The sequence below is a fragment of the Diaporthe batatas genome (genome assembly GCF_019321695.1).
Source record: "Diaporthe batatas strain CRI 302-4 chromosome Unknown Contig00003, whole genome shotgun sequence".
Classification (NCBI taxonomy): domain Eukaryota; kingdom Fungi; phylum Ascomycota; class Sordariomycetes; order Diaporthales; family Diaporthaceae; genus Diaporthe; species Diaporthe batatas.
In genome coordinates this window covers 2600955-2628082 of record NW_025408550.1, presented here as the reverse complement: position 1 = coordinate 2628082, position 27128 = coordinate 2600955, and the positions used below count along the sequence as shown (strand labels likewise).

General features: G+C 55.8%; 8 protein-coding genes across 8 annotated transcripts; 3 read left to right on the top strand and 5 right to left on the bottom strand.

The window, feature by feature from the left end:
• Positions 1–207: 207 nt before the first annotated feature.
• Positions 208–984, bottom strand: KVR01_003146 (uncharacterized protein; the record flags this gene model as incomplete). The annotated part of the gene is made up of 2 exons (XM_044787059.1): positions 208–278; positions 423–984. The coding sequence occupies 2 exons, from the start codon at positions 982–984 to the stop codon at positions 208–210; spliced, it is 633 nt and encodes a 210-aa protein (XP_044648161.1).
• Positions 985–1524: 540 nt separating this feature from the next.
• KVR01_003479 (translation initiation factor eIF2B subunit alpha) lies at positions 1525–3143 on the top strand. Its single transcript, XM_044787313.1, has 2 exons — positions 1525–2984; positions 3041–3143. Exon 1 carries the CDS (start codon positions 1685–1687, stop codon positions 2777–2779), a length of 1095 nt encoding a protein of 364 aa, XP_044648494.1. The 5' UTR covers positions 1525–1684; the 3' UTR covers positions 2780–2984; positions 3041–3143.
• A 6173-nt stretch (positions 3144–9316) lies between these two features.
• Positions 9317–11536, top strand: KVR01_002191 (uncharacterized protein). The gene is made up of 6 exons (XM_044788956.1): positions 9317–10277; positions 10343–10389; positions 10455–10540; positions 10604–10728; positions 10784–10937; positions 11054–11536. Exons 1-6 carry the CDS (start codon positions 9780–9782, stop codon positions 11218–11220), a joined length of 1077 nt encoding a protein of 358 aa, XP_044647206.1. The 5' UTR covers positions 9317–9779; the 3' UTR covers positions 11221–11536.
• Positions 11537–11557: 21 nt separating this feature from the next.
• On the bottom strand, positions 11558–14394 carry KVR01_002694 (uncharacterized protein). The gene is made up of 4 exons (XM_044781999.1): positions 14165–14394; positions 14074–14089; positions 13643–13992; positions 11558–13571 (listed from the first exon to the last, which is right to left on the bottom strand). The coding sequence occupies exons 1-4, from the start codon at positions 14312–14314 to the stop codon at positions 11604–11606; spliced, it is 2484 nt and encodes an 827-aa protein (XP_044647709.1). The 5' UTR covers positions 14315–14394; the 3' UTR covers positions 11558–11603.
• A 134-nt stretch (positions 14395–14528) lies between these two features.
• KVR01_002170 (uncharacterized protein) lies at positions 14529–15944 on the top strand. The gene is made up of 4 exons (XM_044782504.1): positions 14529–14828; positions 14899–14984; positions 15051–15141; positions 15216–15944. The coding sequence occupies exons 1-4, from the start codon at positions 14765–14767 to the stop codon at positions 15509–15511; spliced, it is 537 nt and encodes a 178-aa protein (XP_044647185.1). The 5' UTR covers positions 14529–14764; the 3' UTR covers positions 15512–15944.
• KVR01_002700 (U2 snRNP complex subunit LEA1) lies at positions 15944–17428 on the bottom strand. Its single transcript, XM_044785356.1, has 5 exons — positions 17155–17428; positions 17022–17062; positions 16670–16930; positions 16458–16592; positions 15944–16386 (listed from the first exon to the last, which is right to left on the bottom strand). The coding sequence occupies exons 1-5, from the start codon at positions 17234–17236 to the stop codon at positions 16162–16164; spliced, it is 744 nt and encodes a 247-aa protein (XP_044647715.1). The 5' UTR covers positions 17237–17428; the 3' UTR covers positions 15944–16161.
• Positions 17429–17727: 299 nt separating this feature from the next.
• KVR01_004000 (ubiquitin-binding serine/threonine protein kinase VPS15) lies at positions 17728–22833 on the bottom strand. Its single transcript, XM_044792454.1, has 2 exons — positions 22363–22833; positions 17728–22295 (listed from the first exon to the last, which is right to left on the bottom strand). The coding sequence occupies exons 1-2, from the start codon at positions 22574–22576 to the stop codon at positions 17836–17838; spliced, it is 4674 nt and encodes a 1557-aa protein (XP_044649015.1). The 5' UTR covers positions 22577–22833; the 3' UTR covers positions 17728–17835.
• A 226-nt stretch (positions 22834–23059) lies between these two features.
• KVR01_002692 (uncharacterized protein) lies at positions 23060–26930 on the bottom strand. Its single transcript, XM_044794389.1, has 4 exons — positions 25575–26930; positions 25424–25507; positions 25204–25366; positions 23060–25150 (listed from the first exon to the last, which is right to left on the bottom strand). Exons 1-4 carry the CDS (start codon positions 25667–25669, stop codon positions 23870–23872), a joined length of 1623 nt encoding a protein of 540 aa, XP_044647707.1. The 5' UTR covers positions 25670–26930; the 3' UTR covers positions 23060–23869.
• Positions 26931–27128: the final 198 nt, after the last annotated feature.

Genomic DNA, 27128 nt, shown 5'->3' with positions numbered 1-27128 from the left:
ATAGTTCACCCCAAATATGATGTCTTTTCAAGACAGTCGAGTTCTCACATCGAGCTTATACCGACGCGAACAAACCGTACGTCTCAACGTGTCGTGGGCCTTGGTCAAGAGCTGTCTTTCAGTGAACCGTGTGCAGACCCATCTTCAGTTCAGCCATTTGGATAGGCCTGGTCTCTAGGCCGTGGAACATACGTGTGCCACCACTCTTCAGGCAAACTCGCCAAATTGCCCGTCGTCGAATCCCAAATCTTTTGCAGTCTTCTGATCCTGCTTGACGTCTTGGGCGCTCGGCGGGGGAGCCAGAGAGAAGCCACCACGTGAAGTAGATCCAGACGGAGGGGGTGGCAATGAGAATGACGAGAGACTTGCGCCGGTGCCAGCAGGCTCGGGTTCGTTCTGTGGCCGCCGCCGCCCAAACTTACCGCCGAGGTTCACCGTGATCGTCTCACCCTCCTTCAAGGACAGGTCACGCTTTTCTTCGGCGCTCTCCTTCTGCTTCTGCTGCGGGGACGGAGCGGAAGGGCCGCCGTCCAGCCCAAGCCCCTTCCTGGCGTCCTGCAGCGCGACACCAAAGTCAAAGGCTTCACTTCGCTCCTCGAAGCCGATGCCAAGAGTTGCCTTCCGCCCGCTGGGGTCCTGCACCCTCACGGCGAAGAAACGCGAGCTGTCAAGGGCGGGCTCTACGACGGCAGGCGTAGTATAAGGGGCGGCGGCAAAGAGCTGACCGCTAGATGTGTCCTCGAGGACAACATCGGTCTTGACCTTGTCATCCCCGCCTGGCTGTGGCACAGCAGTCTCGATTACCCGCAGCCGGCATGTTATTATGTGTCGCTTGGGGTCCTCAGTCCATGTGGCGGCAGTGTAGCCCTTGGTCGATGCCAGGGGCGGGATGTTGTAGACATGAACGCTTGTCGCGATGAAGAGGATACGCTGGATTGCGTCAGACGGCAGCTGCTGCCCCGTTGCAGGATCGAACGACTCCATCATGGGCAGATTAGAGAGGGGGTCCTGGTCGACGATGTGATGGATCGCAGAAGAAGTTGTCAAAGAGGTGGAACAAAACGCGAAACCAAATTCAGGGGCAAACAAGGACGTATCTGCTGTATGAATGGGACAAGTGATGGTCTGGCTACGGTGAGCTAGCTACCCCTGCACGGATACAGCTACCCCTCCGCTGCAGCCACCGCATCATTGCCCCCGATCTCCTAGGGGCCAAACTGTGAGATGACCTCTTGTAAAATCAATTATCCTAGCGTTGGAATATCTCTTATGAGATAACCTGCTATGGATGAATCTCTGGGATAGTAACCTCTGAGCCTCTCACAAGTAAAACTCCTACACATGTGTAGGATAATTCTGAGGAACACCTCTCAAGGGGATAAGCTCCTAGGGGGGATAGGCTGGTACACCTCCACCCCTGCAAACAGTTACGCCGGAAGTGGAAAGCGGTAAAAGAGTCCCAGCTTGGCAGAATTTCACTGTCACTTTGACTCACCTCATCCCACTCTGTAACTGATCCCAACCTTTTCAGGTACACGACAAACGTATTTCACACGCAAATTCAGACCTTGCACCCGATTACACACCAAACAATACGCTTGCGCGCCGAGACTCTAAATACAGCCCCGAATACCACCGGATCAGACCCACTTCCCACCATAGGATCTGCAGCAGAAGAATCGAGATGACGACAGATCAGTTGGCGCCAGCCTCGGCGGGCAAAGACCTCCCGATTCGATCTCCTACCCCGGTGACAGAGGTCAGAACCGAGAACGGCGATGTCTTTGATCTGGCCGCCACCTACAACCGCATTCTATCCGAAGACCACGAGCTCTCGATGCCCGTCGCCGCCATAGAAGCCCTGATCGAGCTCCTCAGCCACACCACCGCCTCCACCGTCTTCGAGACCATCGAGATCCTCAACACACAGATAGCGCTCCTCAAGACCTCCGTCGCGAACCCAATACCGCCGACCGCCGGCGCAGAGCTCTTCATGAAGAAACTCCTGCGGTCCCTTAGGCAGGAGACCGGGGACCAGGGCTCCAAGATGCGGGTCGCCAGCAACTCGGACATGAGCTTCGACGAGATGCGCCAGCACCTGGTCCGGAACAGCCGCAACTTTGCCGCGCAGGCCAAGGCCGCCCGCATCACTATTGGTGAGGTGGGCGCGCGCTACGTCACGCCCGGGTCCACCATCATGACGAGCGGCGGGAGCCGCTGCGTCAAACAGATGCTGCTCCGCGCCGCCGAGAGGAGGACGGAGCTGAACGGGAGCCCCGACTTCCGCGTCATCTATGTCATGGACGGCAGCGCAGATAGCGAGCCCGCAGTCAAGGCGCTGCGGGAGCGCGGGGTCCCCGTGTCCACGGTCGACGTCGCCAGCATGGCCCACGCCATGAAGCTCGGCAAGGTCGACAGGGTCTTTGTGGGCGCCGAGGCCGTCTGCCAGCGCGGCGGCGTCCTCAGCCGCATGGGAACCTACCAGCTCGCCATGGCCGCCAAGATCCTCAAGAAGGACTTCTACATCGTCACCGAGACGCACAAGTTCGCCATGATCCTCCCCTTCGACCAAAAAGACGTCTCCGGGCAGCTCGGAATCAAGCAGACTATTCTCGACTTCAAAAAGGGCGGCGACTCGGACGCCCCGATACCCGAGTCGCCATCTCAGTGGCGCGCGGACTACACGCCCCCGGAGATGGTCAAGGCCTTCATTACGGAGCAAGGCGTCAAGACTCCTGCATCCATTCTCGACTTTGTTCTCAGCATTTATGCTTCCTGAGTTGACTCTCGCGCCTGCCGTCGAATTGAGCCGCAGTGCACGTAAACGGCAAGGGCGGGACAAACCGAATCACCACTTCAAGATGTTGAGTGCACAGATGGCGGGTCGTTGTATGGTACCCCCGGTGTACTGGTGTACTGGTGTGTTAGCGTCCTGGCGCAGTCCCGTGCTGCACATACACTAGGCAATGGCCAAGAATGCCACAGTAAGTAAACTACAGGCCGGAGCTTTTAATCGAGCAGTAAATTAACTCGGATTCAGGCTGGAAAGGAGTAACGATCAGACATGAATTATGCTCAGACGTGGGCTTCCCAAGAGACTGGGAGTGTAGTCAGTAGAACTAATATGAACCAGAGCCCACGAGATTTGCTTTCCCCTGGTGCATTGTGAGACTCACGCCTGTCTTAGACTCTAGTGTCTACCGCGGCCACGGTACCTACCCGAACCCCCTTCCAAATTTCCAATATATAACATCATGTGAGACAGTCTCCTACGCGTAAAAGTCCTAAAGGAGGAGATAAGTAGACGGAAGGCTTCCAAACAACCAGAGTTAGGCGAGCCACAATGGCTCTAGTGTGACATTAGACAACTTTCTGAAGATATGGTGGTGTTACGGTAATCATATATGTGATTGTCCTCATGCACAAGTCGCAAGCCTTTACCTAGGTATGTCATAAACTTTTAAGCCAAGTTGAGTGGCAACGTATTACATGAATCGATGCGAGCCCGTGTTGAAGCAGGCTTTTGGACGGCCAAGGAGGGAACTGGTGTCAGGCATCAACTAGACGTCTCGCACAAGTCTGGCTCCTACCCATGCGAACAGGTAATTCCGTTGGTACCAGTTAAGGCTGTATAGGCTGGCAGTCAGAATATCAAATAGTAAATCATTCTTTGGTTCGAGAGTGACACTGACAATGACTTCCTCCCAGCAATTCGAGGGTGTGTGGCCCATGACCCGCCGAGGACAATATTATGCTTCTCATCAAAAAAGTCGGCTACATAACCACGAGGTTAGCCACGCGCCATCCACGCCAGAATGATCAGTCATGTCATCTCGAGCACTCACCTGTGTAGAGAGGGTACAGTGCCATGGGCTCGAATTCAGGCCACTTCCTTAACGGTGAACTCGTCCATTCCCAGAGGCCACCCATCTCGCCCTGCCCGGCCAATCGGTTGCCGTCGGCCGTGACCGGAACGGGGTGCCAGTGGTGAAACCCGACGTTTGCGCCATCGAGGTCGATGAAGAGGTCGCTTTGATCTCCATCGTCCCCTGGCTTTCCTGTAGCTCGTGATGGTGGTGTCTCTTGAACACCGTTGTTGCTGAGATGACTACATCATAACGACTCAAGTTAATGACCCACGCTTGAGGAAAAAGGCCTTGACCAAAACTATTGGTCACAGGTAGGGGCGGGATTTCATTACCCGTTCACTGCGGGAACCGTCTTCCCGAGCTTTCTCTCTGCCTCCTTCCTCTTCAGAATGTCGACATGGTCGTAGATACTGCGCGCCTCCTCGAACGTGGGTATTCTCCCACCTAGCCATGACGCGCATCCGGAGAGCTCGTTGTATGAGGCGGAGACGGGCCAGTCAAGCGCGTATTCCAGCGGCACGAGGCCATAGACAGTTCGCACCGCCTTGCTCGAGAGGAAAGAGCTTGGCAACGATGGGTGGCTGTCTGCATGGCCATTTACATGAGGATGCCCATTTGTTTGAGTCGGGCCCGCGGGCCCGGTCGCGAAGGCATCGCCATTGGGAGCCTCGTCTGGCTTGACTTCTGCCCAGGATGCTGGCAATTGTGGGGCATTTGTTGCGTGCATGTATTGTGCATACTGTCAAAGCTTTAGCATTTATCCCATGATATGACGGCTGACTGTGTCTTACCTCCTCATTTGTAATGGCTCTACCCTGGGCCTGGAATGCATGCACTTTGACTTTCCTCTTGGGCTTCTCATTGTCCCTGTTCTTCGTTAGTTTTTGCGCGCCACTTGATCCTCTGCTGACTTGGTTGTTCACGTACCATCCGAAGTGACGTTGAGGGTCGGTTCCGTCCTCCGGATCGTCCAGGCCAATGCTGATCTCCTTCTCCGGCACGTCAAACCATTGGTTCGCGACCCGGGCAGCCTTGGCCTTGACGGCCAGCTCCTTGAAATCCGGATGCGCGGTGTTGGGCGGTGGGAGTGTTTTGTCGCTTTGTAAGAGCATGTACAACAGCGTCTCCAAATGCATGACCTCATGTTCAAAGCTACACCAGATGGCCCTCCCTACATCACGCGGGATCTTCTCAGCCCCGCCGTCGTACAAGCTCTGCAGCCTTTTGCGGACATTATTCTGATAAGTCACAATCTCCTGGACTGGGGGCCACTCCTTCGGCGTTTCTGAGTGACTGTGACACCTCTCAGGGTTATCAACATCAGGATCAATACCCCGTTCAAAGATAGCGGCGTAGCCTTTGGGCTCGGTTGGGGGAGTCTTGGTTGTCTTGTTGAGCTGGATGTCCAAGAAGGTCGGTATGTGCCCGATGTAAAAGATGCAGGCGTTTCGGAGCCGAATTGGCCGGTCCAGGAGCTCCTCATGCGGGAGCATGTCCCTGGTAACGGTATCCCATGCTGTCCAGAGGCCCTCCCAATCGCTCAGGGTGGGCAAGGCGGACGAGGCGTAAGCTGAAGGTATTAGGCTGAACGGCATTTTGGGCTTGACTAGCATGTGGAGACCTGCAGGGGCGTCAATCAGATAAGATCCAGGCAGTTGGGTCGAAAAGTTTGGGCGGCCATTAGGGCCGAGCCTCTAAATAAGCAATGTCTCGAACCCAAGCCTCGCACGCCCTAGCCTCGCAAGTCCGCCGAGCCCCGCAGCAGCCGGAGCATCAGCAGACACACGCATAGGGCGGGGATTACATGCGTGAGGCAAGTTAGGGGGTAATTCCGTGAGGAAACGGGTCATGACTGGTCGTATTGTGCCAGAAACGTGGGGGACCGTCATCCTCTCTGACACAGCTGCTTTTTAGAGGAAAAGAGCAGCCAGCCAAGGAGTGGGCCGGGTGTCGGACAATGATATAATTTGGAGGTAGTTGTGAACGCACCGTATTCCGAGCCCAGGGCCCACTGGTCCGCCGTGGTCATCCCAGCCAAGCTCCATAGTCTCGTGGCGGCGGCTTGTGAGTACTTCAAGCTCTGTTCAACCTGGATGCGCTCATTCGCCTTGATTGTCTCCCCCAGGACAACCACGTCCCTCACTGGCGAGTAGAAGGCTTGGTGTCGACCTCCCTCGTCATCGTATACATACTCCCCAATCACCCGCCAGTCCTGCAGGTTGAACGCTTCCTCGCCAAGGATCTGGTTGGCGTTGACCAGCCCGTTGAGTATAAAGCTGTGAGAGTGTCTTAGCCGGCACGTCAGTACACAAAGCTATTGTAGTACATCTTACTCATGGGTAACCCCCTCTCGATCTAACGGCGTCCCCATTGGTAATCAGTATGCCTCCTGTAGGATAGTGCCTGCGGAACCGGCGGGACTGACCATTATACGCGTGACTATGGGCAAGGCAGGTCAGTCGTGTGCGAGATTGTATGTGTGAGCGTACAAAGCAGCTTACTAGACCTTGGCTGGATCCATACAAGAGTCCAGGCCGATCAACATTGTGTCACCTGGACTCAGAACATCTGCAAATCCCCTCAGGAAATCCGACGCCTCGGGGCGGAGGAAATTTCCTGCGCCAATCTCAGCCGTTGCAGCAGGGAGGCGGGACCAGCGTCTAGACACGACTAACCAATGCTGGACCCAAGGGATACGACGCATTTCTGGCGGCTCATGTTGGCCGGCCGCTTCAACCATTCCCTGCCGTCATCGTAGGTGCCCCAAAGCCCGTGGCTCTTGACATGCTTGTAGCCGGGCAGCTGAGCAAGGGTCCTCTCGAGCTCTTGCCGAGACAGATCAAGAGCATAGTAGTCAATCTGCTTCCCGGCACGTTCAAACGCCTCGAGTAGCAAGTTGACCTTGCGCAGATTACTACGAAATCAGCATCAGGTCCAGACCAGACAGGAGACGGGACTTTCCGAGACATACCCACTCCCCAGCTCAATGAACATGGACTTGTCGGGGATGATCTCGGCAATCTTGGAAGCTGATTCTTTCAGGACCTGGATCTCATCATTGGTGAGGTAGTACTCGTCTAGGTACGTGATCTAGCACGTATTCAGCATGAGTTTGTGGTCACAGGCGGACGGTAGAGGGAGGAGCCGTACCGCCTCAAACAGCTGAAGACCTCGCTCGTCATATAGGAGGAGAGTTGGAAGCCTCCTTGGGCCACCCTGAGGCTTGAAGAGGGAGTTTATCTCTTCCTTGATATTGATCTCCACAGCAGCACAGCGAATATCGATAATGTCCAAGTTGGGCGGCGAGGCCGGCGGCGGTGTTCCTGTCCCGCTCGCCTTGTCGACAGGAACGACGCCGCTCGAAGCAACGGCAGTTTCTGTGGCCACAGTCATGATTGTGTGGATTGGATTATACGGTGATGTGAATCTGGGAGCCAAAGCCAACAACAAGAAGGACGGAGACCGGGACGGTGGCAGGCGAAGGGGTGTAGAAGGCAGTCTTTTATATAAATTGAGGGACTTGACAGTGACACGAGGGCATGCCGAAGAGCGATCGGAAATGGGGAGGCGAAATGGTACCGATGAGGTATGCTCTCTGACCGCGCGTAAGAGCTAGACGGGTGACTATATGGCGACTGTCCATAGTGGAGTGGACATGCCGAGTACCAGACAGGCCGAGGCCTCTGGTGTCGAGCTTCCCACGGTGCAGATGGCTCCTAGCCGGATTCTGACGACCGACCACACCCGCCATACACGGCAGCTCTGGCCATCCGTGCCATCGTGCCATAGTGCCATAGTGCCATCAATGGCAGGTCCATGTCATGGAATCCCAGCCCAGGCGGCCATCGTGAAGTTGGGCCCCACAGAGGGAGATCGCCGTGGTAGTGGCTCCACGCGCCCGAGGAAGTGGGACATGCTTGACATGGCAAGTCGAGGGAGGCTGAGGGGAGGGGTACTGCAGGCTGCCCAGGGAAGCCCACCCGTTCCTGCGCTCGGGCTTGGACGGGCAGGACTGGCTCGCGGGAACAACAGAGTGGCCAAATACTGTTTTGTAATGGGATGCAGGCGGCGATGGGGTTGAAGGGTCACTAAGGCTCCCAAACCTGGAGGCCCAGCGTGGGAGGTCACTTGGGCCCACCAGTCAGCTTGCCGCCCCGCGCCCTTTGCAGGATTAGCGCGCCCACACCCCTGCCTGGTGCAACAAGCCAGCCAAGCCTGCGAGCCCGCAAGCTCGTCTTCCAGGAACGTCAGTTCTTGGATTTTCTCTTCCGTGCCTGCCTCTGGGTGTTGCTCTCTTGCCCTGGTATATTCTGCGCTCTCTCTGGACCTACCCGCCTGCCTCTTTCCTCCTTCACCAAGTACCTAGGTACCTACCTAGGTACCTAGCACCTAGGTAGATACTTAGGTACGGATACTTAAGTAAGTACCCGGGTGCTGAATGAAGCTATGCGGCCTCATCATCATCATCATCATCATGGGTGCATCATCATCGTGCGCCCTTTTCTCCTCATCTAAAGCGGGCATCCCGTGTCATTGAACGAGAGAATGTCACGAACTGCAGGGGTTTATCCTTGTGCCACCTCGGGCCAGTTTTGTACTGTGTATCAGCCTCTGCCGTGCCACCAATTCCCATTGTGCTGAACGAGCAGGCAGGTGGCAGGCGGGTGGCCCTGCGCCAGCAAGTTCTAAGCCCGTACCCCTCGTCCATCACGATGGACGACACGTCTAGTGTACCGTCCCTAGGGTACCCACCTGCACGGCATTTTGCTCGGTCGACCATCGTCTTACCACACACACGTCTCACGTACTTGACCTACCCAAAGTGGAACCAACCATATACAATACTCCACATCCCGAGCATCCGTCGCGGGCAGCCCAGCAGCCCCCATCCTGCAGTGTCGTGCAACTAAGTTGCTCAAGCAAACACATTACAAACACTCAGATATTCTCACGACATTCCGGGACTGGGACCAGCCTGACAGGGCGTGGTGGTGTCCTCGGAACAACAGGTACGGCCGGCAAGAATTCCTAATGGACATTGCCTACGGAGTAGTGCCTGGCCGTGTCCGTGTCTGGCGATGTTACTCCCAGGGCTTGGGTGGCCGTTGAAGCCCATCCCGATGCGGGGCGAACCAAAATAACGTCCTCCACGATACATTTCCCAAGGTGCTAATGGGCACCGGCATACACACTACATATGTGTCGAAGGGATCCGCCCGGTCGCCGCGTAACATTCAAGCGAACGAAATCGTCAACGAGTATCCATATACCCACACGCTAAGCCGCTTGCTGCGACGGCCGATGCAGGCGTAGATTATAGGCTCTCGGAGGGTTGCAGCACAGTTGACAGGGAATGACGGCAGTCTGATCGTATTTGCCATTGCCATGCTCCAGACTGGTGGTCGGAGGTCTTGATCCACAAATCCCGGCTCCTTTTAGGCCCGTCCATCTCCGCTCCGGCCCCGATACCTTCGAGTTCACATGCCTGTTGCCGAGCACATCGGCCAGAGCCATTTTCAAACCAACGGTTCTATTGGACTGAGATCAACCTTCTACAGAATCTAGAAGCAGTAATCTGCAATCCTTCCACTGCAGCCAACTCGCAACTTACTCACGCAGAACCTAAGCAGACAAGGGGCTGACGGCTTTTACGGTGTGGTTGTAATGACTTAGAGGGGCGGAATCACCTGACAGCGCGCAGTGGCTTTATTCTGAATGCTGTATCGTCGTCACATCAAGCAATCAAGGAGTGCGACAAGTACAAATGGCACTGTCCGCCCGTCACGGTCATGCTCTAGAAGCAATCATTTCTCAGGCATCCCGGAGATCTAAAACCTGGCTGAGCACTTAATGTCCCGAGGATGTATGTGATACGTCAGTGTCACAGACAAGGGCGCATCTCAGCCCGCCATGTTCGGAGCGCGCCACATAATCCCGGGATCGCCAGAGGAGTCAGACAGCTTCCTAGCTCTCGTAGCAGACGCACGTCAGCTCATCTTCCTGTTCAGGAGGCGACGTGCACTTATAAACCTTCGTCTTTTCGGTTATCCACTCAAGATCACGACGGGCGCTCATGTCTCAAAAGTAATCATCATCACCACCTTGCATAGCTCAACAACCACCATGTCCTCAGATGGGGATATCAAGACGCATCGAGGCAACTGCCACTGCGGGGCCTTCGTCTACGAAGCCAAGCTGCCCGAGATCACGTCGTACACCGAGTGCAACTGCAGCATCTGCCGCAAGAAGGGTTACGCGTACCTGATCCCGAACGAGCTGCATGTCGTCAAGGGAAACATCGACAACCTGGCAACTTACACCTTCAACGACGGCGGGTTTGCCCACCGCTTCTGCCCCAGCTGCGGCACTGCTGTCCTGGCGTCCTCGCGGCAGAGGACTATTATCAATGCAAGCAAACATGCCACATAGAGTAAATCAAATGTGCGGGGCGCATCATGCTTACGCTTAGAAAGGCCCGAACCCTACAGAACCTGGACTTGTCGACCCTCACTGTCAAGCCGTAAGCTGTGCCCGAATCTCTGTGATCCGTGGTGGTTGTCAGGTGGTGGGCTGACCGGCTTCAAGGTTTGATGGGAAAGCATTGGGCCCTCCCTACGAGCCCGCCGTGTACAAAGGCCCCGAGCCGGCTGTCGCAGAAGGCGGCAAGATATGTGCGTGTAGATTTGAAAGAGGGCTTCTAGAAGGGTTTGTCTGGTGAGCTAACAAGAGACCAGACCATGGCTCGTGCCACTGTGGCAGAGTGACCCTAGCTGCCAGGGTCGACAAGCCCTTGGAGCAGCGGGACATCACGGTCGATGAGGAGAGGATCTGCGAGTGTAACTGCAGCGCCTGCAGCAGGGTGAGCTTCCCAGAGGCCGCTGCCGCCACACATTCTATGACTGATATGTACACAGGGTGCGTACATCTGGATCTATACGCGCATGGAGGACACGGTCATCGAAGGCGAAGAAAATCTAGATTACCTATTATTCAACACGAAACTCACTCGCAAAGGCTTCTGCCGGCACTGCGGAGTCCATGTCTGCAACGCACCTATTCCACTTACTGGTGAGTTAAAAAGGCAAACCCGGCACACTTGCTTTGTCCCTTCTATCGCAGTTGGAACATTAAAAACATATAATCTCTGCATTTGTGTTATCTTCGCTGATCCAGTACTTTGCCAGATGCGGAAGAAGAAGCCTTGGAAGGTTCTGCCAGGGGTTGGCGGGAGAAGACCAAGGTCTTGCGACCGATCACGTTGAGAGTCCTGGACGATTTCGACTTCAAGACTGTGGAAACCCGAAAGCTTGACGGATGGAACTTTATAAAGCCCTTGTACGTCAATCCTTGACGAGGAAGAGCTAGCATGGTAGACATTGATTGTTGTTACAATTGAAACCGCCACGTCTTCGAGAAACACAACCTGTCATCACGGATGCCCCTCTGGCTCAATTGCCTATCTGATTGCATATGGGAGGTCATCCCATAGAAGGCTTTGCTCCAGGGTACCCTGTAGGAAGTTGGTCTCACAGGCATGTGGGTACTGAGGAATGACCGTATGATGTTGTTTATGCTGTGACAAGTAGCGAACATCTGTGCAAAGCTAATACCTGGTTAAGGGGTGTGAAGCTCCTCTCACGGGATTGGGCATTGAATGTTAAAAGGCGTCCCTGCACACAGGTGGAAGGTTTTGTGCTCTAAGTGATTGCATTTCAGCTAACAAATATCCAATACCTAACGCCTGTCATCGTGACCTCTACTCTCTAATTCAAGCCCTTCATCCTCGACCTGCTCAGTGCCGTCCATGATGAGACCGTCTGTTTCGTCAGTGGTGCCACTCAACCGTATCCGCCCGCCAGAGGCACTGTTAACCTTGGACGACACCCAGCCCGCCACTTGTTGGAACACCCCCCACAGCTTCTCCTGCGACTGTAGAATGTGCTGGTCATCCCGGGGGTTCTCGGAAGCCTCCGCCTTGAACTGGTATTTGAGACAGTCTTTGACCGTCACCAGTCCTTTCAGCTGGCCATGGTGCTCAGCCAGGATGACTCGAGGCCCGATCTTGCGGAAGAGCTCTATGACCGTCTCCAGCGGTAGGCGGGGGTGTACTGTCACTGGGGTCAAGTCCACGTAACGGGTGAAATCGATGGACGTCGAGGACATGGGATCGGCGAGGACCGTGATCGACGGTGTTGTGGATGGTGTTGTGGGCGCCACATTGTTGGACGACGCAAAGTTGCACTTCGCCTGTGGGTTCAAAGAACGCTGCTTCCTGAGCCGGTCGACGGCGTATTGCAGCTCAGTACGACCAATGTATCCCACAATGATCTTGTTCTGATCGTTTTCGACAATAGGAAAACCTTGATAGTTCCCATTGGCGAGTAATTGCTTGACCTGCTGGAGCGTCAAGCCGGACATCGGGATGGAGACGACGTCCGTTGTCATGGCGTGGGAAACAGGCACCCCGAAGTTGTGCTCTTCCTTGCCGTCAAGGAACGGCATACCGCTGAACCATATCATGCGGTCCGCAATGCCTCCGCCCCCGATGAGGTCGCTGACAGCCTTTGTGACACCAACGACAATCATGGTGGGCAATATATAGACAAGCGCCCCGGTGAGCTCAAACATGATGACCACGACCGACACTGTAATATGCATGATGCCGCTGAGCGCTGCTGCTGCACCAAGGAAAGCGTAGGTACCTGGCGTGATACACGGTACGTCAGGCTCACAGGCTGAGAAGAAGACACTGTCAGGATTTGCGTCGTGAATGGCCTGCACAATGATGCCAACCGCCCGGCCAAATGAAGCCCCAACAGCCATTGACGGCACGAAAATACCCGCGGGTACCTTGCAACCATACGAGATGATCACGAAAAAGATCCGGATTATGGTCGCCGAAAGCAAAGAAGCGATGTTCCAGAGTCGGTTAGGAGCATCACAGAGACCGTGGTAGTCCTCCGTCCCTTCGCACTCAAGGAAAAGGATCTCCATACTCTCCGTCATTTCGATCCTGAGGAAGACGTTATAGTAACAAACGATGGCAGTCGCGGTCGCCAGGAGAGTTGCCTCGAGGACAGGATATTTTGACAAGTACTTCTTTCGGAATGCCTGGTATCGCAGATTCCACTTGATGACAAAGGCACCGTATAGACCGCCCATGGCGCCGATCAGCACATAAAATGGAGTCTCGAAGAAGTGCCAGGACCGGTCATAGGTGACCTGGAACATGACGAGCTGACCAGTCCTGAAGGGATTCATGAAGGCCAACACGACCGTCGCGACAAGCGCACAGAAGTAGCTCCGCCACATGGTCTTGAGGGGGAAGTAACTGCTCATCTCTTCGAGGGAGAACAAGACGCCACCAATAGGACTTCCAAAGGCCACGGCCACGCCTGCAGCCGCACAGGCGCTGAGGACCTCACGGGTCTTGGAGCGACTGCGCCTGTACTTGTCAAACAGGCGGGAGATGACGTTGCCAGTGCAGACGGCATAGTGGACGCTGGGCCCCTCCTTGCCAACAGACAGGCCAGAAGCAATGGCCAAGGGGAGACAGATGGACTTGATCAGGAGGGTCCAAAAGCCAAGGAAGCCCTTCATGACAAACCCGGCGATAATGCACTTGATCTCGGAGATGCCCGAACCCGCGGCATAAGGCGCATAGCACTTGACAAGAGTGGCGGAGACAAAGGCAAACATGGTCTACTGAGATCAGCAGCTGGAGGAGCTGGAGGAGCTGGAGGGCGGCAGATGGCGTGGGCCGCTACACGTACCGCAAAGATGATGTAGACTATGTAGTTGGCAGGCTCAAAGCCGGTCCAACGATGCCACTCGGGGCAGCCGTTGTCCTCGCCCCAGCAGCAGAAGTTCTCGTTGAGATAGAAAGCAGTGGTGCAGTGTCCCATCTTGATGTCGGCCAGCCATTCGGTGATGATGTTCAGGAAGGCAGCGTTCAGGCCGATGGCAGCGCCGATGATGGTGATGACGATCCACCCCTGGGCGGCCTCGTACAGGGCAAACAGCCTGTGCCTCCAGTCGACCTGGCCGCTGTCGTAGAGGCCGGCGGTGCGCTTCCGGCGCGCTTTCCGGCGCTGTCGTTCCTGGGCGGCATCCTGGACCCAATCTGTGTAGCGGCGTGAGTATGGGAGGGAGTGTGCGGGATGTTTTGAGCGGGCGGCTGGGTCTTATGCCTTTGGGGGCGCACCAATGGTTGTGAAGTCCTGGGCGCATCATTAGCCAGGTTCAGCAGCACGAGAATGGGGCTGGGCCAAGCAAAGGGTGGGAAGCGACGGCACCTCGTATCTCTTGATCTCGGCGATTTCCTCCTCGATCTGCTGGTCGGCTGCGACAGCTGCTGGCAGGTCTACAGACTCGCCACGCTCAGCATTGCTGACGGCAAAGGAGAGGCGTGAGGTCACCGAGGGCCGGCGCCGTAAATCCATCATCGCATAGTCGCAATGCTGTCGTCGACGTTGAAGATGAGGGCCCGTTGCCGCCTGTCTTAGTCCAGCGTCCGAGACGGCAGGACACGCGGCAGGCAGGCGGGTCCCCATCCAACGAGTCAACGACATATCCAGCGCTGCTACTTGGTTCTTGACACCCTGATCCCTGCCTACCTACCACACTATTACATATCTGGTACCTAGGTACCTGGGTAGACCGCGTCGCACTTATTGTAGTGAGCAGGACCGCGTCGCAATTAACCAGGCCAGGGCCAGACTGAATCTCATGCTGTACATCGAACGAACATTTGAACTCAGCCAGCCCTTCACATTCATAAGATTCGCTTACTCTCGCACCAAATCTCAGTCTCAGGCATTCTCGTGCAATATTCAACAACAACAAAAGTCTCAAACCTCAGTCAGTCTACGAAATACTCAAGATCGAGGCTCAGGATGCCGTACAACACGACTCCTATCAGGCCTCGTAAGGAGGTGACTGGCACAGTTCAGCTTCCATGTGAGTTTGGTCTGCTACTTCTTTCCATTTTTATGCCCCTGACTAAAGCAGCATTAACACCGCCATGCAGTATCAAGAGTCAAGAAGATCATCGCCGTAGACCCAGACATCAATATCTGCTCAAATAATGCGGCATTCGCCATCACCTTGGCTACTGTGAGTCTGCTTGGGTAGCTTCCACCTGATTGCTTCGATCTAGTAGTCACTGACAATAGCCCCCAGGAAATGTTCATCCAGTATCTCGCAGAACAGGGCCATAACATGGCCAAGCTGGACCGGAAACCCAGGAGGAACGTACAGTACAAGGACCTATGTAAGGAGGAATAGACTCTTTCTCATATGCCACGGGACACCTGAGAGCCGACCACCATACTGACCACCTCCCAGCCGCCGCCGTCGTCGCCAAGGACAACCTGGAGTTCCTCGACGACACCATCCCCAAGACCCAGCCCTACAAGGAGATCAAGCACAAGGCCGCCGAGACGCGCGCCAAGCTGCAGGGCGGCAAGCCCGCCGGGGGCGACGGCCACGTCGACGATGCGGCTGCGGCCGCGGGCCAGCCCAACGGCAAGAAGCATAAGAGCATCAACGGGTTCGGAGTGCACGACGTGGTCAAGGATGAGGCACAGCATGTGGCACAGGCGTCGGGCCCGGACGATGGTGACGTGCACATGACGGGTTAAGTAACCCCTGGCGCATCCCCCCCGGAGAAGGGGCCCGATTCCATCGTTGTCCCAGCTGCCAACCCGACGAAGGCACGGCGTCAAGTCGTGAGGATCTTCCCGGCTAGGCCTTGGTGTGACCAGCCGACATAGTAGGGACACGGCAACATGATGACACCGAGTTGGAGTCCTGAGTCGGATGGCCGGTCTTGTCTAAGCATGTCCGACTTAAGGAGGACGCATGGAGTTCATTAGAATTCATGAGAAACCCGTTACATCTGAGGTTGTCCGGCGGCGTGTGGCCAGTTAGCAAATGGTTTGCGTAAAAGCAGAATAAGCACACTGGTCAGGAAAGACCGTCGATAAGGGTGGTATTTTGCATTAATTCCGGTGCTATTTTTGACTTTTCAGCAGAGCATATAGCTAGCGTATGCAAATGCAAATGCAAATGCAAATGCAAATGCAAATGCAAATGCAGACCCTCTCTGGCCTACACGGCAGCCTTGGATCCTGTGCGATGAGGTGCGAAACGAGCGCTCAATCAAAGAGCCGTCTTTGCAGACTTCGAAACCCATTGCGCCGACACAAGCTTGGGTGTGGAAAGCAAGTTGCCCCCAGCCCTTCCACAGCCGCATGATATGTCCCCAACACAAATAATAGAGAAACCTGGCTTATTCCTCCATGGCATCGTCGGCCATAATACCAGCGGGCAAACGGCCTTCCTCCAGCTCCTTTTCCAACCGTATAATCTCCTCCAGGCTGCTGGCCTTCTTGATCCTCTCCTGAAGCCTCTGCTTCTCCTTGTCTGTGAGCTTCAGGCGCTTCATCTTCGACCCGCCAGCAGCCTCTCCATTCGTCGCGGAGACGTTGAATGTCTGGGACTTGATGCCCTTGATCTGTCGGCCGTCCTCGATTAGCACACACACGTGTCACCAACAGCAAATCCGCCAGACAGTGCTCCTCGTACCTTTGAAGCCAGCTCCGTGGGCTCTTCCGCCGTGCCGAACAGCTCGGTGGCCTTCTCCCGCTCCGCCTGCTTGACCTTCTGGTAGTCGAGGAACCGCACCGTGGGACACTGCCAGACGACCCAATACCGGTAGTGCTGCAGACACGGTCAGCCTGACTTCTTCATCATCCCCCATCTTTGATCAAGCCCCGACTTCTGTCGCGAGAACCCACCTCCTTCTTCGTGACGGGGTTGTCCGCCAGCACCAGCTGCGTCAGGCGCGCAAACTTGCCCAGCACGTCCAGGTCCGACAGCTCGGCCAGCTGATTCGACGCCAGCACCAGGTTCTTCAGGTTGGGGATCGCGTTCGGAAGGTTGGGCTGGATGGTCGAAATGCGGTTGCGCGCCAGGAGCAGCGTCTGTATCCGCGGGGACAGCGGGAAGTTGCCGAGGATCTGGATGTCATTGTCGGTGAAGTCGATGGCGTCTTGTGGCTGCGGCCAGTTGCTCGGATGTTAGCAAAGCAGGGCGTCCACATCAAGAAGAGAGATATGAGGGGGGAGGGAGGGAGGGTTGGATACGTACGCCGGCGACACCCAGGTTCTCAATGGTCGGTATCCTGTGACCTATTTGCCAACAAGACAAAACATTTGATATCAACTCTAGCTCTCTCAAGCAAAGACCAATGTGTGTAGCATCTGTCCTTTTCTAAACGCACCTCGGAGGTCAAGCTCCCTCTCCTTGAGCGGGTTGAGGTACGAGAGGGAGTTTTGGATCAGGTCCGCCGTGAGCCTCACCATCTTGGCGACGGGCGGGTTTTTACCTGGGCTTTGTGTTTGTCGCTGGCTTCGATCGGGGCGCAAGGAGGGGGGTTTCTTGGTCCTTTGAGAAGAGGATTGGGCGCACGAGGGTGCTGTGTCGGGTCGCAAGAGGGTGGAATGGCCGCCTTAGACAGCAGCTCGAAATATTAGGCCCGCCGCGGTCGCGTGTGGCCTGTAACTTTTTCGGCCAGTGTCCCTGCTGCGGGCGGCACCAAGCTGAGCTGTGACGTCCAGCCCGTCCAAACAACCAGGGTTGCTAACCCTGACATTTACATTGCCATGAGCTTGTAAATGCTATATACATTCTGAAGCTGCAAGGCAACAACTGAATATGTCCGGCCTTTGGGGTGGTATCTTTTTCGGACGGTGTGTTTCTTTTCCATTTTCGGATTGCACCATGATTCCAATAAACACCCGCACTGAGGACATGTAAACTGGCTCGGTCATAATCAGCCCAGGGGGCAGGTCTGTTTCGCTGTGATTTGGTATATCATTTCTATGCGCACATCACTGCAACAAACCAACCAGATGCCTCTTTCGCCTTTCCCATACGCCATGCTCTACCCAATTACCCCCCGTTACTGAAACACATACACCACGCCAGACCGATCGACAGACACAGTCATCGTATAAGGACTCTCCAGCAGGGCCAGGTCTAGTATAGAATCCAGATGCGCCTTGAGCAACTGCTGCTGCTGCACCGAGATGACGGTCGACCTCGTCGGCCTGGCACCGCCCCGGTCGGCGCCGTGGTGGGACCGGCGGCTCCGCCTGTCCTCCGCCTTGTTGCCACCCGCAGATGAAGACGCGCTGCCGGAGCCCTGGCCCTGGCCGCGGGGCAGCCTCTCGGTGTTGAGCGTCATGGCCGTGGTGGGGTGGCTTGCCGAGTAGGTCGGCTTGCCCTCGTCCACTTGCAGCCCGCTGAACACGGTTGAGTTCTCGATCCTCGTCAGGTCCCAGTAGCGGAGCTTCTTGTCCGACCCACCGGTGAGCAGGAACGCGTGCCTAACGTCACGCTGCTCGCCGCCCTCGAGGGACCCGGTCCCCACCACCATGGCCCTGACGCCCCTGTCCGCGTTGCCCGTGGCGCTCGGCTCGATGTTCGTCGCGAAGCGGCCCAGCATCCCCTCCGGCCGGTCCTCGTCCACCTCCCAGGCGTCGTAGCCCCTGGGGCCCTCCTTGTTCCCACCGACACGATAGATCTCCCGGCAGAGGGTCTTCTCCAGGTCCCAGACGGTGACCTCGCCTTGGCCAGTCCCGCCAGAGACACAGACCCACTTACCACGTCCCTTGATGGGATGGATGCTGAGGCGGTAGATGGCAGATTTGCCTGGCACTCCCCAGCCCTTGAGCCGCATCTTGAACCGGAGGTCCCAAAGATCTAAGACGCCGTGTGAAGTACCGAGACAGAGCCAGTTCTTTTTTCTGTCGATGCAAAAGCAGGTAGGAGTGCCATGATGGACTGGGTTCTCCAGTACGTACAGGAGTGACATGGTCCTCAGGTCGATCCCGAGGACGCGTGACCTGTTGGTGGCTATGACCATCACGCTGCTGGTTTCCTGCTTGAAATGCTCGCACCAGACAGCGAACTCGTCATCTGGCAGCTGGTACTCCCTCAACAGCCTCAACTTGCCGTAACGGACCGCCGTAGTTGCGAAGGCGGTTTCGACCTTGACAACGTGTACGCTTCCGTCGCTGGCGCAGCTGATGAAGCAATGCGTGTTCTCGATGAAGCACAAGGCCAGGACTTTTGCCCCTGGCGCGTGCCGGTGTGTCTGCCGCGACCGGTGAGCAATGTTGCGCTCCAGTCTTGCGGTATCCCACACCTTCACAGCACCATCGTCTCCGCCCGTGATGAAGAAGACGTGATCAGGGGCAGCCACAACGCGATTGATGGCTCCAACGTGCTCGGAAAAGGTCGCCATCATCTTACCTGTCGGCTTCCAGCCCTCTGAAACTTGCCCGTTCGCGTTCTTGCTGACCTTTCGGCGGTTGATCGGCGTGACCAGAGGTCCAAACTCGGCAATGTCATGCGGGTAGTTGTCCACATACATGGAGTCAAGCATTTTCAGGACATGAGGATCGTTGCCGGGGTAATTATGACTGAAATGAAGGTGAGCTCGAGCATTGTCGTCGCCATCTCCGATGGATATCCTGGAAGGCGTGGCCGGTGAGAACAGGCCCTCCACACGTCCAGTGGCGTTCGCGTCGGTCATGCCGGTCTCTGCTGTAGCCTTGGTACTGTCCCTCCTGTCCTTTCTATTGAGCAGGCTGATGGCGCTGGAAGTATGCCGGAGCGCCCTCTTCGCGGGGCCTGCAATCTCTTCAGTCGCCTCGTCTGGGCGGGCCGAAATTATTCGGGTCCGGTCTCTGGACGATTCACCATTGGGGGACCGAATCCCTTCCTCAAGGGGCAGGCGGTCCTCTGGGTTAGGAGAGAGGGTCATCTGGCTGCTCAGTCTGACCCGGTGTGTGTTGATAGCAGCGCGCTTCCGCTTCCCTATTGGATCATCGATGCTCATAGATGCATCCATTAGTGCGTCAGTGATCGTGCGCGGCGCGTTGGCGTCCATGTCCACATCGTCCCCGGCTATTTGTTTCTTTGGGGCTTCCTCGTCGAACATGACGGTCTGCACGGTGACGTTTAGAGTGCGCAGGTTGATAATGTCGTTTAGCTCGGGATTGGTGACATTTGCAGACGAATCCCTCGTCTTGATCTGGCTCAGGCGCCAAATGAATTCGCGGAGTGCCAGCAGCTTGAACTCATCGTTGGGCGACAGACCTAGGTTCCGAAGCCTGCCGAGCCACTGCTCGTCCTCCTCGTTCTTCGCGACCTTACTGAGGCTCTTGGGATGCAGCTCCTTAGACGCCCGATTCGTAGGCATGGCACTCGATGTTCCGAAAGAGAGCCTGCGCAAATTGCGCATCGTCTTCCAGAAAAGGCCTCTGTCGGACTGTACCGCCCACAACAAAGCTTGGTCAAACACAGACCGAGAGAGAGGCTTCTTGAGCGCGTCCAACAAGGCCAATTCGTGGAAATCGTTTGGCATGATCATGGTCTTTAGGAAAGGGGAAACCATCGGCAGTAGCGTACAGATGATGTCTGCTGGCGGCAGATATCTTGCGGCGGCAGAGATGAAATGAGCTGCTGACTCCCGGATCCATATATTCGGGTGCATCGAGAATCGGGCGACGACATCGGTGAGCTCCCACAGCCGGGGCTTTGACAGCAACCCAAGGCCAGCCAATTCTGCCAGTGAGTGCAAAGCACCTTGGACTACATGCTCTTCCGTGTCGGTCAGGGCCTGGATCATGAGGGGCAGAATGAACTCTTCAAGACTGACGCTGCCCATAAATGCGGCGATTCCAACGATTGTCTCAAAGAAAGCACATTTCAAGATCCAGTCGCGATCGTTGAGGTAAGTGTTGAGGTGCGTGAGTATAATATCGTTGGACTCGGCGGTTCCAAAGAACAAGCATAGTTCAGGGACAGAGCTGAGGAAGGCCCGCCGAACGTAGGGATCGGCATCCTCGATGAGGCTCTTGGTGTGCGTCTCGAATAGTTCGATCAGCTCTTGCTGAGCTTCATCGAACAAGCCATCAAAATTTGCATCTGGCTGGCTCCCCGACTCCACCTCCGGATCGGCAGCTGCCATGGTCCCCGCGGCTTTGAGGGTCGATGACATCTGTAAGAAACGTTTGGCCGTTGTAGCCAGACTGCCAATGCAGGATGCATATGTTGCCCTCACCAGCGGGCTGGGGAGAGTACTAGTCCCATAGAGAGCTAATTGCATGCGCGGCAGGATGTATTCGAGGAAAACATGTGCATTGACAGGGTTCACTGACTTGACAAGTGCCAGCAATTGCGTTATTGTCCTGACCGCGGTGATGGCGACGATATCGGCTTTGTCGTTGATCAGGGAGATGAGGTATGGCAGCACACGGTCAAGTTTTGCCTCGTCCGTCAGCCGCTCCGCAAATGCCAATAGAACATCACAGGCTCGAACCTTGGATGCCGCCCGCGCGGTGTTCCGCAGTGATGATACGACGAGGGTCAAAAATATCAAGGTCCCATCGTCAGAAGCCGGTTTGACATCGCCAGACACGGCATATTCGTTGTTAGGGATGTTGAGCCGCACAGGGAAATGACCCAGTCCAAGCCTCGGCAGCAGCTGAACCGATTCTGAGCCTCGGGAGTCGTTTTGGTATCCCAAGAAGTACGAAATCTTGTCGAAGTCATAGAATACTCGATCGATGCGCTCATCTGCTTCGCCCAAGTTTCTGGTCGCGCCCGAGAGGGGATATTGCCCGGGGGAAGGATCGGTAATGACCTCCATGTACTGGTGCAGGAACGTGTAGAAGTATTCGGGGAATGCCTTGTGTCGCCAGAACTCCAGATACTGTTCGGCAGAGTACCTCTGTTGCGGATCCAGCTGGATCATGGACGCCACCAGCTCACGTATGTCCTTGTCCGGAATACGGCTCAGGTGGGAGATGCCCGGGTCGTATTCGCCCTTCCGGTATTTGTATAGCTGGCTCAGGCTGAAGATGGGCGATTCGAGAAACAGCTCTGCGATCACACACCCGGCACTGAATATGTCCATGGCCCAAGTCAAGCTGGCGTTGGGGCTTGCATTGCCGCCTGGCGCTACGAATCGTTCCGGGGCGATATAGCATGTTCGCCGGCTGGACGTGTCGAAGAAGTAGGAGAAGTCGGTTGGGTTGTCATCTGGGAGCGTTACCGGCTTGAAGGAAGAGGAGAAGTCGGTGAGATAGAGCCAGTTCCATGAGGTCACCAGTGTGTTCTCAGCTTTAATATCACCATGGTAGATATCCCTCGCATGGCAGTCGCGCAGGGCGCAGAGAAGCTGGAAAGATATCCATTTCTTTTCTATATCCTCGAGAAAGGGTCTCGTGCTCAAGCGATCGTATAGAGAGTTATAAAGGTACTGGCGGACGAGGTAGCCGTTGGTCTCGGTCTCGACAACCCTCTGGTACCCGAGGGCATTTGGGATGTCGGCGAGGAGCTTGCGCTCACCTGTACATGGGTACCGTCACTCAGCCAAGGGTGTCCCAAGGAGGGATTGGAGAGGAGGCGTGCTTACGAATTATCTCCTGCCTGAAGCGACTCAGTGACATCGGGGTATAGGGCTTAATGAACACCTTGACCAGGACGACGCCATCGTGATGCCGGGCGCGGATAGACTTCATGAACCGTGCAGACCCGAGAGTCTTCTCGTAGACGAGGTCTGCCAGTTCTGGGACCTCGATGCCCGCAGCGCCGGCCGCAGGCGTTGTCACGGAGAAGCCCTGCCCCATCGTCGCAAAGATGCACGGCGCGGTGCCGCTCGTAGAGGCGGAGATGGTTCCTTAGCGAACAAGAGCTATCGCAACTTGTGATGCGAGTAAGCGCGTCGGTTTGGGAGCATGTTGGTCGCCCTAGCTCCTGCGAGACACCATCAAGCCTGACGGGCGGGCCCTGCTGTTTTTTTTGCTGATCAGGAATCCAACTCGAATGTTCACCGACGTCCGGGGCGCTGTACGTTTACATAGTGGGCAAGACGTGGGCGGACTGGCCAAGAGGTACTCCGTACTTAATAATACGTACCTATGCGGCCGGTCTCTAAGTTCCTAAGCTGGCTACCCAGGTGCCCAGCTGTTGCCTGCCGCTTACCGGGGTGACTACCTAGTCAACTGTTGCTGAACCGGTGACGACACCAGAGTTCATCAAGAGGCAATGATGACCTAGGCACATACATCAATGTAAATAAGCAGCATCAGAATTTATACACTTTTTCTCTTCTTTTTTCTGGCTTTCATTCAATGCACCGCGTATTCAATTACAGGAATAATCCACTCAAAAAAAGTCAATAGTCCTTGTCGTTCCACTCTCCTCACCGTTTCGGCCGCCCTACCATCCATCTCATGGCTGCTCTGGTCACGAGCCCTAATAAAGCAAATATGTTTCTTCCTTCGCGGCCTGCTTCAGGTTTTGAAGTTCTCAGAGCGAGATGTCACTGTAGCAATGCACTTTTCAAATTCGGCTGCCCATGGAAATACTGAGTGAATTGCCAACCACGGCGGGGCTTTTGAAGTCGTTCAACTCGATATCTCCCCGTCCTCCGCATAAGGCATCGTAATCCTCAGCGACCTTCCTAGCGCATATCATCTCCTCTTTCCTGAATGGTAGGCAAAAAATTACATGATTTTGTGCCCCTCCCCTCGAGTCACCCACCACCTAGAAACACCTCGTCGCAAACCTGGGTATATTTAGACCAAAATAATGAAATGAAAGGGGAGGGTGCAGGAGAAAAGAAGATATTAGGTCGTCTAAGGTAAAGGGCATTAAACGTGTCGTAGCACTGTTGGAACTGCTCTATGTTTCCTGGTCATCCTTCCGAGACCGTCACCCGGTACACCATTGTGGGTGCTCGTTGCATGACTGACTGGGCGGGCGAAGACATCCCGGACCAAATATGCTTCATCTGCCTCCTCTGTTCGTAAAGAAAAATGGTATCGAACGCCTGCAATGCAAGACTCTGGCTGTGTCAAGACGCGATACGGGGGAAGAAAATCGTATAGTCGTGAAAATTAGTGTGGCGAATGTACACTTCAGCGCTGGTGGGCACTGGATGCCGCCTCGGTCGAGGTGTCGCTGTCGATGGTTTTCCTCCAGTGCTCCGGTAGACAGACACAAACCAGTGGGAAGGCTTTGATCTCGCCGCTGGCGGGTGGTGATAGGTCGCGGCCGCGGCCAGACGTGTTTGAGACGCCGCTGTCTCGCTGCTGTTGGCGTCTAGCCTCCCATTCATCAGCCCGCTCGTCCACCATCACACCAGTCGCCCAGCCATCGTCCCAGATGCCGACAACCTTGAGCATGTCACCACGTTCGAGGGCGAACTCATCGGCCGCGCGTGGTTGGTAAGCCCAGAGCACTGCGACGCGATCGCCAGGGTGAATCTCATCTTGGGAGTAGTAGTCCTTGAAGTATGGCAACTGCTCTGATTGCTGGCTTGCGACAGCGTGTGGTGATGACATTCCGTTGCTGCCAGCATCCTCGCCGGCAAGAAGCACGGATCCGCTCGAAAGCGAGCCCGTCCTCTTCAACATCGACGTTGGCGGTGGTCGCAAAACACCTGCACGGGGCTCCGACTGCGGACTGTCCCCGAATTCACTCGAAGAGGAGTGGTTTTCAACGCGTCTGCTTCTAACAGCGCCGACTGCCGCGGCGCTTTCGGAATGACGAGAAGGCGCGTCTCCCGAGTGGCCCTCTAGAGCCGACATCCTGGCAATCCTACCGCCAGGCAGCACTTCGTATCCGTGTGGTGTCGTGCTAGGGGGTCCGGCCTGAGACATGGGGCCTCTCCGCGCGGGGGACGGCTGATTGAAGATGCTCCCATGCTGACTTCCTTGCTTGCGGCGTCGGATGAAAATGCAGCACAGCAAGATCAGACCTATGATCAGCGCAGCACCAACGATACTCCCAATCACAATCCCGGCGATGGCACCCCCGCTAAGACCGCTTCTACCGGCAGCTGCAGTGCTCGTGGGGGAAGGGCTGGACGTGGAGGTTGGCAGAGTTATTGTCGATGTGATGGAAGGCAGTGTCACGCCTGCACAGCGGTCTTCGGCATTCGAGTTGTAGCAACACGTGTCGGTCGAGTTAGTGCCGCCGGATGCGCAATATGAGCAGAGGCCGATGGTGCTGTTGCCGAAACCGCAGTTGTCCGGCTCATTTTCGATGCCATCGATGCAACTATCCGACGACAGCGAGTCTGCGGGCAGCGCGCAGTTTGTGAAATCCGCCCTGATCTGTGTGGTAGCCCCGCTGCTGGGGTTCGAGCATAGCTGGTTGTCAGACACGTAGTACGCTTCTGTCTGTGCAAATTGTGCCTTTGGGATGATCAGTACCACAGCTCATAACAGCAATGAGCAGGATGGCTTACACAAGTGTCGGCACAAAGAGGCCGCGACTGTGAGGATGACAGTCCGCAAGAATTGATCGAGTTCTGCACAATGGCATTACATATTACAGAAGTCGTGAAGCGTGCGTAGAGGTTGGAAGTGTTGGTCAGCTCGATGTTAGCACAGCCAAACAATGTCTGATATCTAAAACCATGTCAGCACGTGAGCGGGACGGCAACGGGTGCTTCAAGTTTAACTAACTTGTCCTGCACGTATGTCGTCTGGACATAGGATTCGAGTTGTGAATCAAAAGATGCACGGTCTGACACGAATTGGAGGAATGAACTGTAATAGGATGTCAGACTGCAATGTTCCCCATGCAAGAAAAAGTTTTCTTGTTCGAGATACGTACAAGAAGCCCACCAGCGTGGAATCTGTTGAAATGGACGCGGACTGAAATGACGGACACGTCGTCGAGCCCTGGAGGGATATGCAGCTTTGGGCCATGGCGCTGGCGGTCGTAGGTGACACGCCACTTGGGTCGTGGCCTCACCCTCGCCTGTTTCCTCACACCGAAGCAGCACTCGCAATCCTGGTCCGAATACGACTGTTGCCGTCTTGCTGAAAGGCGCGGGTCTGGCTGCGACGAGGCGGGAGATACTGGGTTTGTGGTGGGTTTTGTATTACGCCAGAAACTTATTCATCGTCGCACGAAGCTCAAGATGAGATCCAAGTAGGGTGGTCGTGAGTGAGAGAGGGCCAGTGTCGATCACAGCTCCTAGTGGCGCTGCGTGTCGCTCGAAGGGGCGGTGGTGTATTGTATCGGACCGTGACCAAGCCTCTCCTACGAGCTCGAGGATACGTGCGAGGTCGGCCGGGGCCAGTCAGGTCGCGTTCCCGTGCAGCTTGTCGCTTGAGAGGGCGGTTCGGTTCGGTGGTGGTTGGGCGGGTTTCTCCAGGTCGAGAAACCGTGCCAGCTGCGGACGGGAAGAGCAAGCCTCTTCAGGGAAATGAGGGACAGCAGCTGGGCGCAGAGAGACGAAGGCTGCACAGGCAGGCGAGGCAGGTACGAGGAAGCGGGAGACTAGGGACCAGAGGAGGAGCTTCGGACGCGGCTGTTCTTGCCGTGATAGGTTGGGCCAATCTGCAGGGACGGGAGGAACTATGTGTGGTGTTTATCATGCGCCAGGTGCAGAAGCGCCGACAGGCTGAGGTGGGGGGATCCGTGGTGAGGGCCGCCGGTCTAATGCAAGGCGACACTGAGGTGGACGGGTGTGGATGTGAGTGAGGATGTGAGGACGTGTGGACGTGTGGGTGTGTGGGTGGTGACTGATGAGGTGTGGAGAGCGAGGCGGGATAGGGAAGAATTAATTAGTGAGGGCAGTGTGTGTGTGTATTGTGGTAGGAGGGACCATGTACTGCGACAGCAGGTCAAACAGAAACAAAAGAGGGTGCGGTAGTTGGGATGTGGACGCAATTGGGCAAAATGAGTGGCAGTCAAGAGACCTGAGACGACAGCAGCACGATGTGTGTGTGTGTGTGTTGAGATTGCGGTTGAATTTTGTCTGCCGTGTGCTGTGTTGCTGTGCTGGGCGAGTGCTGGGTGACTGCACTGTGGATGAATCGCACAGCGTCGGAAGCGTGTATGGACAATTGCACCTCGTTCCCCCTCAACGGCCAGTCCAGGTATGTACAACGGGCTCGAGCAGCAGGCAGGATTACTGTGTATTAGGAGGATGCTGCGTGAGGGGGGGGAGGTATCCGCGACGACGGCAGATTCTAGTCGTGAAGAAAGGAAAAGAGAAACATAAACAGCAAAAGCCCGCAGGCACAGTCACGCAGACACGCAGGCAAACACCAACCAAGCAACGGCAGCAGAGGCCGGTCCGGATGCGTGATTGCGAAAGGGGAGCACCCAGCACCCAGCACGCTCCACCCCACCCGCAGCCGACCGCAGACAAGAGCT